We start from the raw sequence: 12,418 nt of genomic DNA, 5'->3' as shown, positions 1-12,418 counted from the left end.
GGCAGACCCACCTGGGGCCTGAATCTAGGGACCTGATTGGTGGGGCCCTTGCTGCTGAAGGTGACAGTAGCACAGTAAGCACTGGCTTCTGGTCTCAGCCAAGTTTCTGGGACCAGGTCTTGCCTTAACCTCCTCCCTGAATCTAGAGATCAAAGAGAAGGGAAAACAGAAGGTGGCTGGGAGCCGTTCTCCCATGACCTGAAGGGAAAGGCTTTATTGGCTCCACTTTCTCAAGGAACACAGGAAACTAAGACAGGCAGAGATGCAGCCCAGGGAGGGACCGTGTGGGGGACTGGTCTAGGTAGTGAGTCCCCACTCAGAGCCTCTGTGATCCCAGACAATCATGGAGGAGCAGCTGGTGCTGAAGCGGGTGGCCAACATCCTCATCAACCTCTATGGCATGACGGCTGTGCTGTCGCGGGCCAGCCGCTCCATCCGCATTGGGCTACGCAACCACGACCATGAGGTGAGTCCAGCCTAGCCTCACACAGGACCTGGCTGCTGGCATCTGTCCTGCTGCACTTTAATGAAGTTAATTGTTGAGGAGGGTGTGGGCGGGTGTGGGGGAGGGCTGGGCCAGTTGAGGGGGTATCCACAGGTCCTGCAGGGAGAGGCTGTGGGGGAGGCTGTGCAAGTTCACCATGCGGTGGCTGTGGGAGGGTCTGTGCTGTTCAGGAGATGGGGCCGTTCCTTTTCTTCTTCCTGCCTGAGAGAAGAGGCGGGTGAGTGACAGGGGTTCCCGATTCCAGTGCCCTGACCCCCAGCGAGGGGCAGACCCTGCACATTGCCCACTCTGCTGGGGGGAGGCGGGTGCAGTGTCTGAGGACCCACTGTGTACCAGGATCTCTGCCTGCACTTCCCAGAGTGCCTGCAGATACCAGGATTGTGACATCTGCCTCTCAGAGGAAACAGGCTCAGAGATATTAAATCACTTGCTGTTGGGGAAAGGCTGTTGGGTCAGGGCTGGAATTAGAACCTGAGATGGGGTGACTCCTGAGTCAGGCCTTTTCACCCCTGCCATGCTACCCAGTTTGGCTGATAGGCTGGGTTTTTGAAGCTCAGAGGTCAGATTCCAGGAATTTGGGCATATCTTTTCTGTCCTTGGTTCTGGCAGGTTCTCTTGGCCAACACCTTCTGCGTGGAAGCTTACTTCCAGAATCTCTTCAGCCTCTCTCAGCTGAACAAGTGTGAGTGGCATGTCTTGGGGGAGGGAAGGAAGGGCCCACTTCTAGGCCCCTATTGAGGGTGAGCTGTTTCTGGACCCTGTCAAGCTCCCAGAGCCTGCTGGCTACTCACAGACCTTTGCCTTGAGTGAGGGCCCGGGAAGGCCTGGGCTTAGCTGCAGCGGTGCCCACCAGGCACTGTAGGTGCAAACCTGCCCCATTCACGAAGGTAGTTGTATTTATTTATATTTATTTATTTTGAGATGGAGTTTCGCTCTTGTTGCCCAAGCTGGAGTATAATGGTGCAATCTCAGCTCCCTGCAAACTCCACCTCCTCAGTTCAAGGGATTCTTCTGCCCCAGCCTCCCAAGTAGCTGGGATTACAGGTGCACACCACCACGCCCAGCTAATTTTTTGTATTTTTAGTAGAAACAGAGTTTCAACATGTTAGCCAGACTGGTCTCGAACTCCTGACCTCAGATGATCTGCCTGCCTCAGCCTCCCAAAATGTTGGGATTACAGGCATGAGCCACCGCGCCCTGCCTGCCAAGGCAATTTTAGATTGAGCAAGTGCAGAGCCCTTTGTGCAGGACCCCTGGCATCTGCCCAGCATGCCTGGCTGTATTCTTTTTTTTTTTTTTGGAGACATAGTCTCACTTTGTCACCCAGGCTGGAATGTAGTGGCATGATCTTGGCTCACTGCAACCTCCACCTCCTGGGTTCAAGCAATTCTTGTGCCTCAGCCTCCTGAGTAGTTGGGATTACAGGCATGCACCACCATGCCCAGCTAATATTTGTATTTTTAGTAGAAGCAGGGTTTCACCATGTTGGCCAGGCTGGTCTCCAACTCCTAACCTCAGGTGATCCACCTACTTGGCTTCCCAAAGTGCTGGGATTACAGGCGTGAGCCACTGTGCCCGGCCCTGGCTGTATTCTCTTTTTTTTTTTTTGAGACGGAGTCTCGCGCTGTCGCCCAGGCTGGAGTGCAGTGGCCGGATCTCAGCTCACTGCAAGCTCCGTCTCCCGGGTTCACGCCATTCCCCGGCCTCAGCCTCCCGAGTAGCTGGGACTACAGGCGCCCACCACCTCGCCCGGCTATTTTTTGTATTTCTTAGTAGAGATGGGGTTTCACCGTGTTAGCCAGGATGGTCTCTATCTCCTGACCTCGTGATCCACCCATCTCGGCCTCCCAAAGTGCTGGGATTACAGGCTTGAGCCACCGCGCCCGGCCACCTGGCTGCATTCTCGAAGCTGTCTGGGGAAGGCTTACGAAGGGAGGAGCGCCAGGTTGTACCTGATTCTGGATACAGCATTTTACCTGCCCCTTTACCCACTGCGACCCATCCAAAATGACCTTGCAGTGCCCTGCAGAGGTCTCAGGCCTTGGCCTAGAGAACAGAGGGCTTTGCTCGTGCTCCCTGGTCTGTCTGCGGTGCTCTTCCTCTTCTATAGCCACTTGACCACATCTGGGAATGCCCAGCTCAGTCTACCTCTGACCCTCACAGTCCTGTTGGCCTGAGGCTCTGGATCAGTGTCCCTGCAGAGCCCAGTCCTGTTGCCAAGTGACGGGGGTAGGCGCCAGCACTGTGGCACTCGCCGAGAGTGGCATATGATTTTTTGCAGGTCCTAGCCCTGGGGGTAGCCCAGACCGCCCCCCCCGCCCCCAGTGCTGACAGGTTATGTGCTGTGGAGGATGCTGAAATGGTTTCTCCTCCAGTGGGCTGGAATCACAGATGGGCTGTTTATGGAGCAAGTGCCAGCTCCACCCCACAAGATCTGGGGCTTAGAAATGAGCAGGATGAGTCCTTTGTAACTGAGAATGAAGCTGTGCCCTTCTCTCCCTACAGCCCTGAATCACTTGCTGGGGGTTTGGAGGAGGGGGTCACCCTTAGGGCTGCTTTATGGTGGGTGGGCTGACTTTGTGGAAAAATGCCCCCACTTCAGCCATGTTTGTCTTATCACAATGCAGAAGGATCACCCACCATCTTTCCTTTTCCTTCCCAGATGCTCCAGAAAACCTAGATGAGCAGATTAAGAAAGTGTCCCAGCAGATCCTTGAGAAGCGAGCCTATATCTGTGCCCACCCTCTGGACAGGACATGCTGAGGCAGGGGAGAGTGTCCCCTGCTGCTGCCCGCCCCCACCCATGGCCCATTGCTGGATGACTGTCACTCTTTTTTCAGAAGGTGTTACAACTTGGCATTATCATGGGTTGAGCCATTTGTTCCCTGTCTGCACCTGAAGGGTTGTCTCCTGGCCTGGGAGAGCCTCTTCCAGGTTTCGACCTGCAGGAGTGCTCTCTAACAGGACCATCACAGCTTCTGAACTGAGCCGGAGAGAGAGAATGGAATTGCCGACCTCTGGAACTGGCGGGTATTCTGGTCATTGAGGAGACACCAGAGTGGAAACTGGGGCTTGCGCTGCTGCCTCCAGGGCGTGAGGTGGGTGGGGACCTGTGTCAGGTGTGGATAGCCATTTCTGCTCAACCACACATTCTCTAAGAAACAGCTTGAAAGCTGTGTCTGGGTCATTCATTTAAACTAGAAGCAGAGGCACTTAAAACATGTACCAGGAACCATTTAACGAAGAATATAAAATGTCACAATCTGTGTACTCTTAGCCTTTGCTGTACTTGTCACACTGTTCCTCAGAACCAGCATTTAATGGGTGGCAGCAGGAGCCTGAGAACCACCCTTTGTTGATGGCCTCGGGTCCCCTTTGTCCTCACTCTGCAAGGAGGGCCCAGAACGCTAAGGAGCAGACACAGTGCAGTCCACAATGCCTTGGGGTTATGAGCCCTTAGTTTTTATCCTCCTCAGGAGATAGGGAGGCTGCCTCAGCTGAGGTACCCACCTAGGGACTTTAATTTCTTTACAAAACTGGCCTCTACTCTTGAGGAGAGGATGAATGGTATCTCCAGGCTGTCCCAGCAGGTCTTTGCATTTCTCCAGCCTCCCTTTTACTGGCGCTTGCAAGATACACTGGGTCCCAGCGTGCTCACTGTGGTGGACTTTAAGCTTTGGTATGGTCCTTGGGTGGTCTGGAGCTCTAAAATGCCTATGGTGGACATTCCCTTAAGCACAGAGAAAGCGGCCAGCTCTTTTTCCTCCAAGTATATTCCCAATTTACTGTGATGCTGGAAATAGGCAAGGAGGAGATTGGGAACTTGGAGAGCTGAGCTGGCTGAGCGGGGCTGGCCTGAGCATTGTGCCAGGGGTTTGGTAACTAGTTTTTAAAACGGGAAAGTTTCTAAATATTGTGACCATGTAAATAACCTCTCAGTGAAACCTAAAGTTCTGTTTTGTTAATGATAGCAAGGAAGCATTTTGCACAAAATGAAGCATGCATACCTCTGGACAAAAGGCTGCTTGGACTTTCTTTGCACAGGGGAAGTTTGGGGAGGGGCTGTCAGACCCACCCCACTTCCAGGCAGACCTCTGGAAGGGGGCTTCACTCTAGGCTGGTGGTGTGTAAGGCCTTGGTCAGCAGCAAATTCTCCATTCATCCATCTGGGTTGAAAAGGCCTAGCGACCAGTTCAAGCCTGTCCCTCTCATCTGTAGTTGCTAACTTTTCTTAAGCATGTGGGAAGAGGAGACCCCAGCATGTGTTTCTTAAATGATTTCACCAGTGAAACCCCCAGGAGACTTTTGCTGGGAAGGCTGGCAGTGGAGCTCACTAGGAAGCATTCTTACCAAGGAAAAGCCTTGTGTTCTTAGGCTAGACAGCTCTCCTAGCTGGAGCCTCCTTGAGAGCCACAGCAGTAACTGTGGGCCTGAGACATGCCCACAGAGACCAGGTCTCTTCAGGCAGCCTGGGAGATCTAGGGCCTACTGGGGAGGGAGGGAGCGAAGTCTAGGCAAATGGAGAAAGTGACATATTTTGGCAAACTTGTTAGCACTTCCATGGAGCTGTGATCAGCTGTCCTTAAGAGTCGAGAAGGAAAGCAAGCCGTCATTTTCACCTGACCTAGTTTTCTGGGAGAGGTTTCTCTGGCAGACCTTGTTGTTAGATAGGTTCATGTCTCGTTCTCCCTGAACAAAGGTTCTGGCTCTGTTAACTGACAGGTTTGGATTCTATGTTAACCTCTAGATGATCCTGAGATCAATTTTCATAAGCAGGGACAAAGAGGAAGAGGACTTGGAGGGACTGGTGTAGGAAGACCTACGTTTCCTGTCTCCGCCTTTCCCCCACAGGAAGAACTGTCAGTATCTTTGCAGCTGGAAGGTCCCAGTAAAGCCCAGAGCCTCTGCCCTCAGCTCTTGGCTGGACACCTAGAGATCAGTCATGGGTAATAGTGTTGAAGCTCAGGAAGCCTTTAGACCTGTCTTCCAACTTTCCCATTTTATAGCCAAGAAACCAGGCCCAGGGCATGAAGGGATTTGCCTGAAGTCACACAAATGCCACACTTAGGACTAGAATCCTGGTCTGAGTTCCAGCCCAACATTCAATCTCTTCTATCAGACCCGTTCTGCATCTGGATTTTTTTAGCATAGAAAGTTTGGTTGATAGCATAAACAAAATGGATACCACTGAAGATGCAGAGTGGCACAGAGCTCCTGCCTGCCCATGGCATCAGGAGGCCCAGCCTGGCAAAGCCTTGCCTGTTACCTGTTACAGGAGTTGGTGCAGGTGAAGGGGGCAGCTTGAGGAAAGGTGGTGGCTTCTTGTACAGATCAAAGTCCACGTGGTGCCTGTCCCAGCTCCACCGGTCTCGATCCAACACAGGCTCCAGTACGTTAGCAAACAGGGAGTTTTCCTTCCACTCCTAAATTGGGGGAGTAAGTAAATCAGGAGAAAGGTCCCTATGGATACCCCACCTGAGACCCTGCTCTTCCCTGTGGACCTCATTCAGCTCTTTGATGGGTGGCAGCTTGAGATCCTGAAAGCTGCCTTCAGTGTCGCTCTGAAGACCTGTCACTTGGAATCCCCTGGCTGTGAGCCAGGCTTGGCGGGATTTCTTCTGGGCTTTCTTCTCCTCTTCCTTCAAGTCCAGGGGCTCCACCATGGCTGAGAGGTAATCCTGTGAGTACGTGAATCTCTTTCTTGGCTCCTAGAAATGGGGGCAGACAGGTTGGGGTAGAAGGGCTGATAGCAATCTTGGATTTCTTGTAGGAATCAGAAACAGCTGGGGGCATAATCATAGTTCCTGATGACGTAAATAGTGCATTGAGAGGAAATGACTGTGCAGCAGCCCTGTAAGGGTCATATTATTGTCCCCTTTGATGGGAGAAGCCGTTTCCTGAAGTTAATGTGTGCTGGAAGCCTAAACCATGGCTTTCCCTTCTGTTGGTAGCTGCCTTCATAAGCAGCAATCATAAAGTGTACCCCAGAGGTAAGGATGCTACAGTTGTTCTCCTTCATGTACATCTGAGCTTCCATTGAGGATCTCGGGCTCACCCTCAGTGTGGAGGATTCTCATTTAGTGTGGAATAGAACACTTCTCAACATCTGAGCCTTGTCTACTTCCCCTAGCATGATTGGCTTTCATCTGTACACCTGAGATCCCCCGCTGACCTCCAGGCAGGTGTGGTCAGAGGAAAGAATTCATGGGATTTGCCAGCTGCCATCATCCTGTCTGGGTCTCTCACCTTGGCCATCTCTTGATACAGCTGCTTCTTGGCAAGCTCTGTAGAATTCATGGTCTGGATACTATAGTTGTAGACGGCCTTGTTGGCAGGGGCTGAAATTTTAATCACCTTCGCCACGGACTTTGGAGGCTTCTTGCTGACCTGGTAGGCTTCTGTGATGTTTTTCTGAAGAAAGAGACACCAGTCACTACCCACACCAGGTCATCCTCACCCCCAACTGCCAGCTCATAGGCAGTGAGATGATCTCTGGGACATAGCTGTGGTGCAGGTATTGATTGATTCTTCAATACTGGTGCTGTTATTTCATTGTAGAACCAGGGCAAAGGGCCACTAGTCCAACCTCTCACTATCCAAAATGGAATTTAAGAGGACCAAAAAATTGAGACCCTTAAGATCACTGTAACTGGAACACACATCATGTGACCACTCATCTCCCAACCAACTTGTGATAAAGACAGAATTTCTGTCTCACATGGTCAGAAGTAGGAGAGTGTGGATGGGATATTACAACCTAAAGCAGCAAGGACTGCCGTCCTTGACCGTGGTTAACTGTCAAGTGTGCGTAAGGAGCATGACCCTCATTCTCTCCAGCAGGCCTAGTATGGAAATGGGAACTCTTCCCTGAACAGAGGGAAATATGATGGTCTGTTGGCTTTCTTTGTGAATGAAAATAGAAATGTGGAAGGAGATAAAAGACAACACAGAAGGCTGGGGGGAAAGGTGGCTGGGACCCAAAACAAGGGAGAACTGGGAAAAGTTACCACTCTAAATTGTTGGGCACTGTGCAGTGTTTCATATGCATATTTCACAGTAACCTTCAGCAAAATACCATCTTTTACCTTTAAAAATCTTTTTAGCACAAGATGGTGACCTTAGCTCAAATACAGTGGCTTGACTTTGGAATCATTGAGGAATTTCTGCACAAGAATGCAGAATAATCAGGGGAGGACAAAATCTGCGATTCACACACATGAAAGAACAGACTGTCCAGGCAACAGGGATGCAAGGCAAAGACAGGTCTAGGTCCTCAGACTTTGGAGCACCTGCAAGAAGATTATACTAGGGATGCCACGTAAAGCAAGGATCCTGTCATGGCCCACACGGAACTTCAATCAATATTTCTTGATGAGTCGAGTTTTTTTAGTTGTCCTTAGGTGGGGAGTTGATCTGAGTTTCTCAGTCTGCCATTCCTAGAAGTCCCTGATCCTTCCAAATCCTAGAATTGGTGAATTACAACCTAGGGGGACAGATTCTTCTTTCCGTGTTACTCCTTTCTTAAAATTTGAAGTTGAAATTCTGAACTAATGCGTGTTAGAGGGAAAGCAAACAGTGTTCCGTAGTTCTTCTGGGTGCCTGAGATTCTCTGCCAAGGGGTGACACCTGCAGGATAATTTGGACTCAGAGCAAAAGTCGATGCTAGAGAAGTACGTAACAGTATTAAAAAAGGCCACAGACTGAACAACTGAAGCTAAATTATTGGAAAAGATTGGCTAAGAATTTAACATAAGAAATTATTTTAAAATAAGAGTGAAGATAGCAATATGAAGCAGAAGTAAGACTAAAAGAAAAAGTATTGAGTATGAAAATAGTTGAAATAGAAGACAAGAGAAAGATATATTGCAGAAGTGATACTGTTGTAGAACGAATGAATGAACTGGAAGATCCACTTGAGATATGCTGTCAGAAAGCAGTCCTGTATAAAAAGATAAAATTAGAAACTGAGCATAGAGGATGGAAATAACATCCCAATAACAGAAGTCCCAAAAGGAGGGGAAAAGTGAGAACAAGAAAATTTGAAGAAATAATGAATGTCAGAAAAGACAAAACTTCCAAGCCTGAGTACACTGTTAATAGTGGGATTTAAGCAAACAAATACAAAGATAAACTCTCAAAGCTTCTAGAGGAAAAGAGCAGGCCACCTGTAAAGAAAAAAGTATCACTTGTGATCAGATCCACAACAGCAACAAGGTAAATTAACTTCAACCTAGAATTTCATATCCAGGCAACCTAATTGTGAGGGCATATGCTTAGGTTTACAAGGCCTTAGGTTTTACACAAAACCCTCCTTTAAAAACTCTTGGGGCCGGGTGTGATGGCTTACGCCTGTAATCCCAGTACTTTGGGAGGCTGAGGCAGGCAGATATCTGAGGTCAGGAGTTCGAGACCAGCTTGGCCAACATAGTGAAACCCTTTCCATACTAAAAAATACAAAAATTAGCTGGGCATGGTGGCACATGCCTGTAGTCCCAGCCACTTGAGGCAAGAGAATTGCTTGAACCCAGGAGGTGGAGGTTGCATTAAGCTGAGATCATGCCGCTCTACTCTAGCCTGGGTGACAGAGCGAGACTCCATCTCAGAAAAACAAACAAAACTCATGGGAAAAAATTCAAAATGGAGGAGGAACATGCAGGAGGATTCAAGGTTAGCAAGTAATGTCCAGTATCCTAGTAAAGTTGTCTTAAAAGGACTAGGAAAAAGTAAAATTTCAGAGCCAGAAACTGAAATTCTAGAGACTATAAAAGGGATGGTGTTGTATGGGTAGGAGATGAGATAAGAGGGATGAGAATGTACTATTTGTCTTACAAAGGGAATATAGTTTTATGAGTTTAACAATTATGAGTTTAACAGTTCAGTAGGAATGCCTAACCATATGGTCTTCAGGATAACCACCTTAAAAACAAAGATAGAATGTATAACAAGTCCACAGAAGAAAACTTGATCTACCCAAAGAACACAGGAATGGAGGGTTTAAAAGTAGATTAGGTGGCAAAAATGCCTCATCTAACAGTAATTAGTGTTAAGGTTGCCAATTAAAGAATCTCAGATTGGATTTTTTTTTTTTTTTTTTTTTTGAGACGGAGTTTCGCTCTTGTTGCCCAGGCTGGAGTGGAATGGCGCGATCTTAGCTCACTCTAACCTCCGTCTTCCAAGATGAAGTGATTATCCTGCCTCGGCCTCCTAAGTAGCTGGGATTACAGGCGTGTGCCACCACGCCTGGCTAATTTCGTATTTTTAGTAGAGATGGGATTTCACCATGTTCAGGCCGGTCTTGAACGCCTGACCTCAAGAGATCCACCCACTTCAGCCTCCCAAAGTGCTGGGATTACAGGTGTGAGCCACCACACCCAGCCTGGATTTTTTTTTTAAAGCTAACAATATGCTATCTACAAACCTTTCAACACAAAGATACAGGTTTGACAGCTAAAGGGAGACAGCATATACACTAGGCAAAAAGGCATCAGAAAACAAAGACAAAAAAGCTGTGTGGCATTCTTAATATCTGCTGAAACAATTCAAGTTAATCTATCAAAAGGGGCAAAAGGATATTGTATATTGAGGACAACAAAAAGGTATAACTTGTAAATATATATGCACCTAGCAATATAGTCTCAAAATATATTAAGAAACAACTGACAGGATTACAAGAAGAAACAGACATCTATCATCACTGGAGAGCAACCAAGGCAACCAGGATTTGAGAGGCCAAGAATTTGGAGAAAAGGGAAATAATGGTGGTTCCATTTTCTTTTTGCAGTTTTTTCTCAAGGGATTTACTGACTACTAAGTTGCACATGGATAAGGCAGAAATAAGAATGTCAACAGAAAAAGAAGCTAAGAAGGTATTTTGGAAAATGTTGCATTGCTAGGGAAACAAAATTGGATTTCAAAATTGGAAATTGTGCCAGGGAGGAAAGGCCCTGGTACCTCTAGGCCTCCAGTTTAGAATTCAGAAAATCTGTGCTTTAGGAGTAAGGGCAAGCCTGACTCTGATTAAGGAGATTTATCTGCCCTCTGTCTCCTGCTATATCATCTGTGGAATAAGACATCAAGAGTCTCTACAGTTTTCAATACACTCTTTACCATTTAACAAAAAATAACAGACATGCCAGGAAACAGGATGAAAAGATGGAAACGAAGAAAAAAGACAATAGAAACAGACCCGAGGTAATCCAGATATTGGAAGTATCAGACAAGAACATTAAACTAGTCTGGACATGGTGGCTCATGCTTGTAATTGCAGCACTTTGGGAGGCTGAGATGGGTGAATCACCTGAGGTGAGGAGTTAGAGACCAGCCTAACCAACATGGTGAGACCCTGTTTCTACTAAATATACAGAAATTAGCTGGGCGTGGCAGTAGGTAGTCCCAGCTACTCGGAAGGCTGAGGCAGGGAGAATTGCTTGAACCCAGGAGGCGGAGGTTGCAGTGAGCCAACTGCACTCTAGCCTGGGCGACAGAGCGAGACTCTATCTCAAAAAAAAAAAATAATAATAATAATAATTATGATTAATCAAAATAAATGAAAATGAGAATTTCACCAGACACCTGGAACCTATAGGAAAAGTAAATGGAAATCATAGAATTGAAGAAATCATCATTAAAGTTAAGATCCAGTGGATGGGTTTAATTGCAGCTTGGACACAGTGTTGGGGAAAAGCTGAATGTTGGGGAAAAAGGCTGAGACAGGGCTTGCTTGCATGTCTGACATAATGTAAGAGTCTTGGAACATGTCTGGGATCGAGGGTCTAAAACCCCTTGTGGCCTTTGGATCACCAAGCTCTGTGCCAAAGGGTGGAAGGCTGCCCTGCTGCGCCACAATCAACCCAGGGCACAAGCCACAAGGGCGTGGCTTAGATGGAATCCAGGGCTCAGGTCATAAAACCCCTCGTGGCCTCTGGAATGTGTCTAGACTTGCTGGCTCCTTGCTTCTAGCACTCTCAGCCTCTTAAGTTGATTGTATCTTAAACTAGAAGAACATGTTTCCCATTTTCTTAAGTAGCAGAACATGTTCCATATGCTTCAGAGGAAATGCTAAACCATCACTGCTGTAGATCATGCACTTGATACACTGTGTTCTTTCAACCCCCACATCCTCACCACCTGCTTCTTTGATCACCAGTAAGTAGTGTAGGCTTCCAGCGCTCAGGGCCTTCACAGCCTCCATACTAGTGTTGGCCCCTGGTCCCATTTTATGTACTCTGGTCTCATTCCTTTGACTTGCCGGACTTCCTAGCCCCCATCGCCTGGTGTTGGGTCTGATCACCCCAACATTCCTGGCGCCCAATGTGAGGTGATGAAGACGCCGGCGAAGGAATGCTAGATGTGTGAAAGCGGAGGATGCATCATCAGAGGACACCTAAGGACGACTGAAAGAAGCTCAGGAAAGCTGAGGGCTCAGAAGAACCAGGGTAACAATGGGACAAAGTGAAAGCAAACATTCTGCTTATATGAATTTCTTAAGGCATTTATTACGAAGAGGGGGAGTGAAAGTACTCAGAATTTGTTATCACTCTTTAGTACAGTAGAACAGTTTTGCCCATGGTTTCTAGAACAAGGGACCATGGAGTTGGATGAATGGGAGAGAATTGGCAGAGATTTTAAAAAGGGATATAAAGATGGAGCAAAAATTCCAGTTTCCGTTTGGTCAATGTGGGCGCTAATAAAGGCAGCTCTTGAGCCATTTCAAACAGATAAGGCAGATTCAGATGAGGAAGAGGAGGACGAGTGTGAAAAACTAACTTCAGATTCTGAATGCGAGGAGCAAAAAACCAGAAGAGGTTTATGAAAAGAAGGAGAAACAAGAAATGGGGAAAGGATTCCCTATTTAATAAATGGTGCTGGGAAAATTGGCTAGCCATAAGTAGAAAGCTGAAACTGGATCCTTTC

At 47.8% G+C, this 12,418-nt stretch overlaps 2 protein-coding genes across 4 annotated transcripts in view; one reads left to right on the top strand and one right to left on the bottom strand.

Moving 5' to 3' along the window:
• ACAD9 (acyl-CoA dehydrogenase family, member 9) overlaps window positions 1-3,781 on the top strand; it is a 37,637-nt gene extending 33,856 nt beyond the window's left edge. For all 3 annotated transcript variants that reach the window (XM_012002220.1, XM_012002221.1, XM_012002222.1), the window contains 3 exons: window positions 338-466; window positions 1,115-1,187; window positions 3,168-3,781. In XM_012002220.1, the coding sequence (XP_011857610.1) occupies window positions 338-466; window positions 1,115-1,187; window positions 3,168-3,268 (303 nt within the window). In that variant the 3' untranslated portion in view covers window positions 3,269-3,781. The remainder of the gene's footprint in view (window positions 1-337; window positions 467-1,114; window positions 1,188-3,167) is intronic.
• The window catches only part of LOC105555336 (uncharacterized protein FLJ43738), a 63,662-nt gene continuing 51,751 nt past the window's right edge, over window positions 508-12,418 (bottom strand). The window contains exons 5-8 of the mRNA XM_012002223.1: window positions 6,007-6,215; window positions 5,772-5,928; window positions 628-706; window positions 508-571 (exon numbers count right to left, since the gene is read on the bottom strand). Coding sequence (XP_011857613.1) covers window positions 672-706; window positions 5,772-5,928; window positions 6,007-6,215 — 401 coding nt within the window. The 3' untranslated portion in view covers window positions 508-571; window positions 628-671. The remainder of the gene's footprint in view (window positions 572-627; window positions 707-5,771; window positions 5,929-6,006; window positions 6,216-12,418) is intronic.

Source organism: Mandrillus leucophaeus, unplaced genomic scaffold, assembly GCF_000951045.1.
Source record: "Mandrillus leucophaeus isolate KB7577 unplaced genomic scaffold, Mleu.le_1.0 Scaffold680, whole genome shotgun sequence".
NCBI classification, from domain to species: Eukaryota; Metazoa; Chordata; class Mammalia; order Primates; family Cercopithecidae; genus Mandrillus; species Mandrillus leucophaeus.
This window is presented reverse-complemented; position numbering and strand designations above follow the sequence as displayed.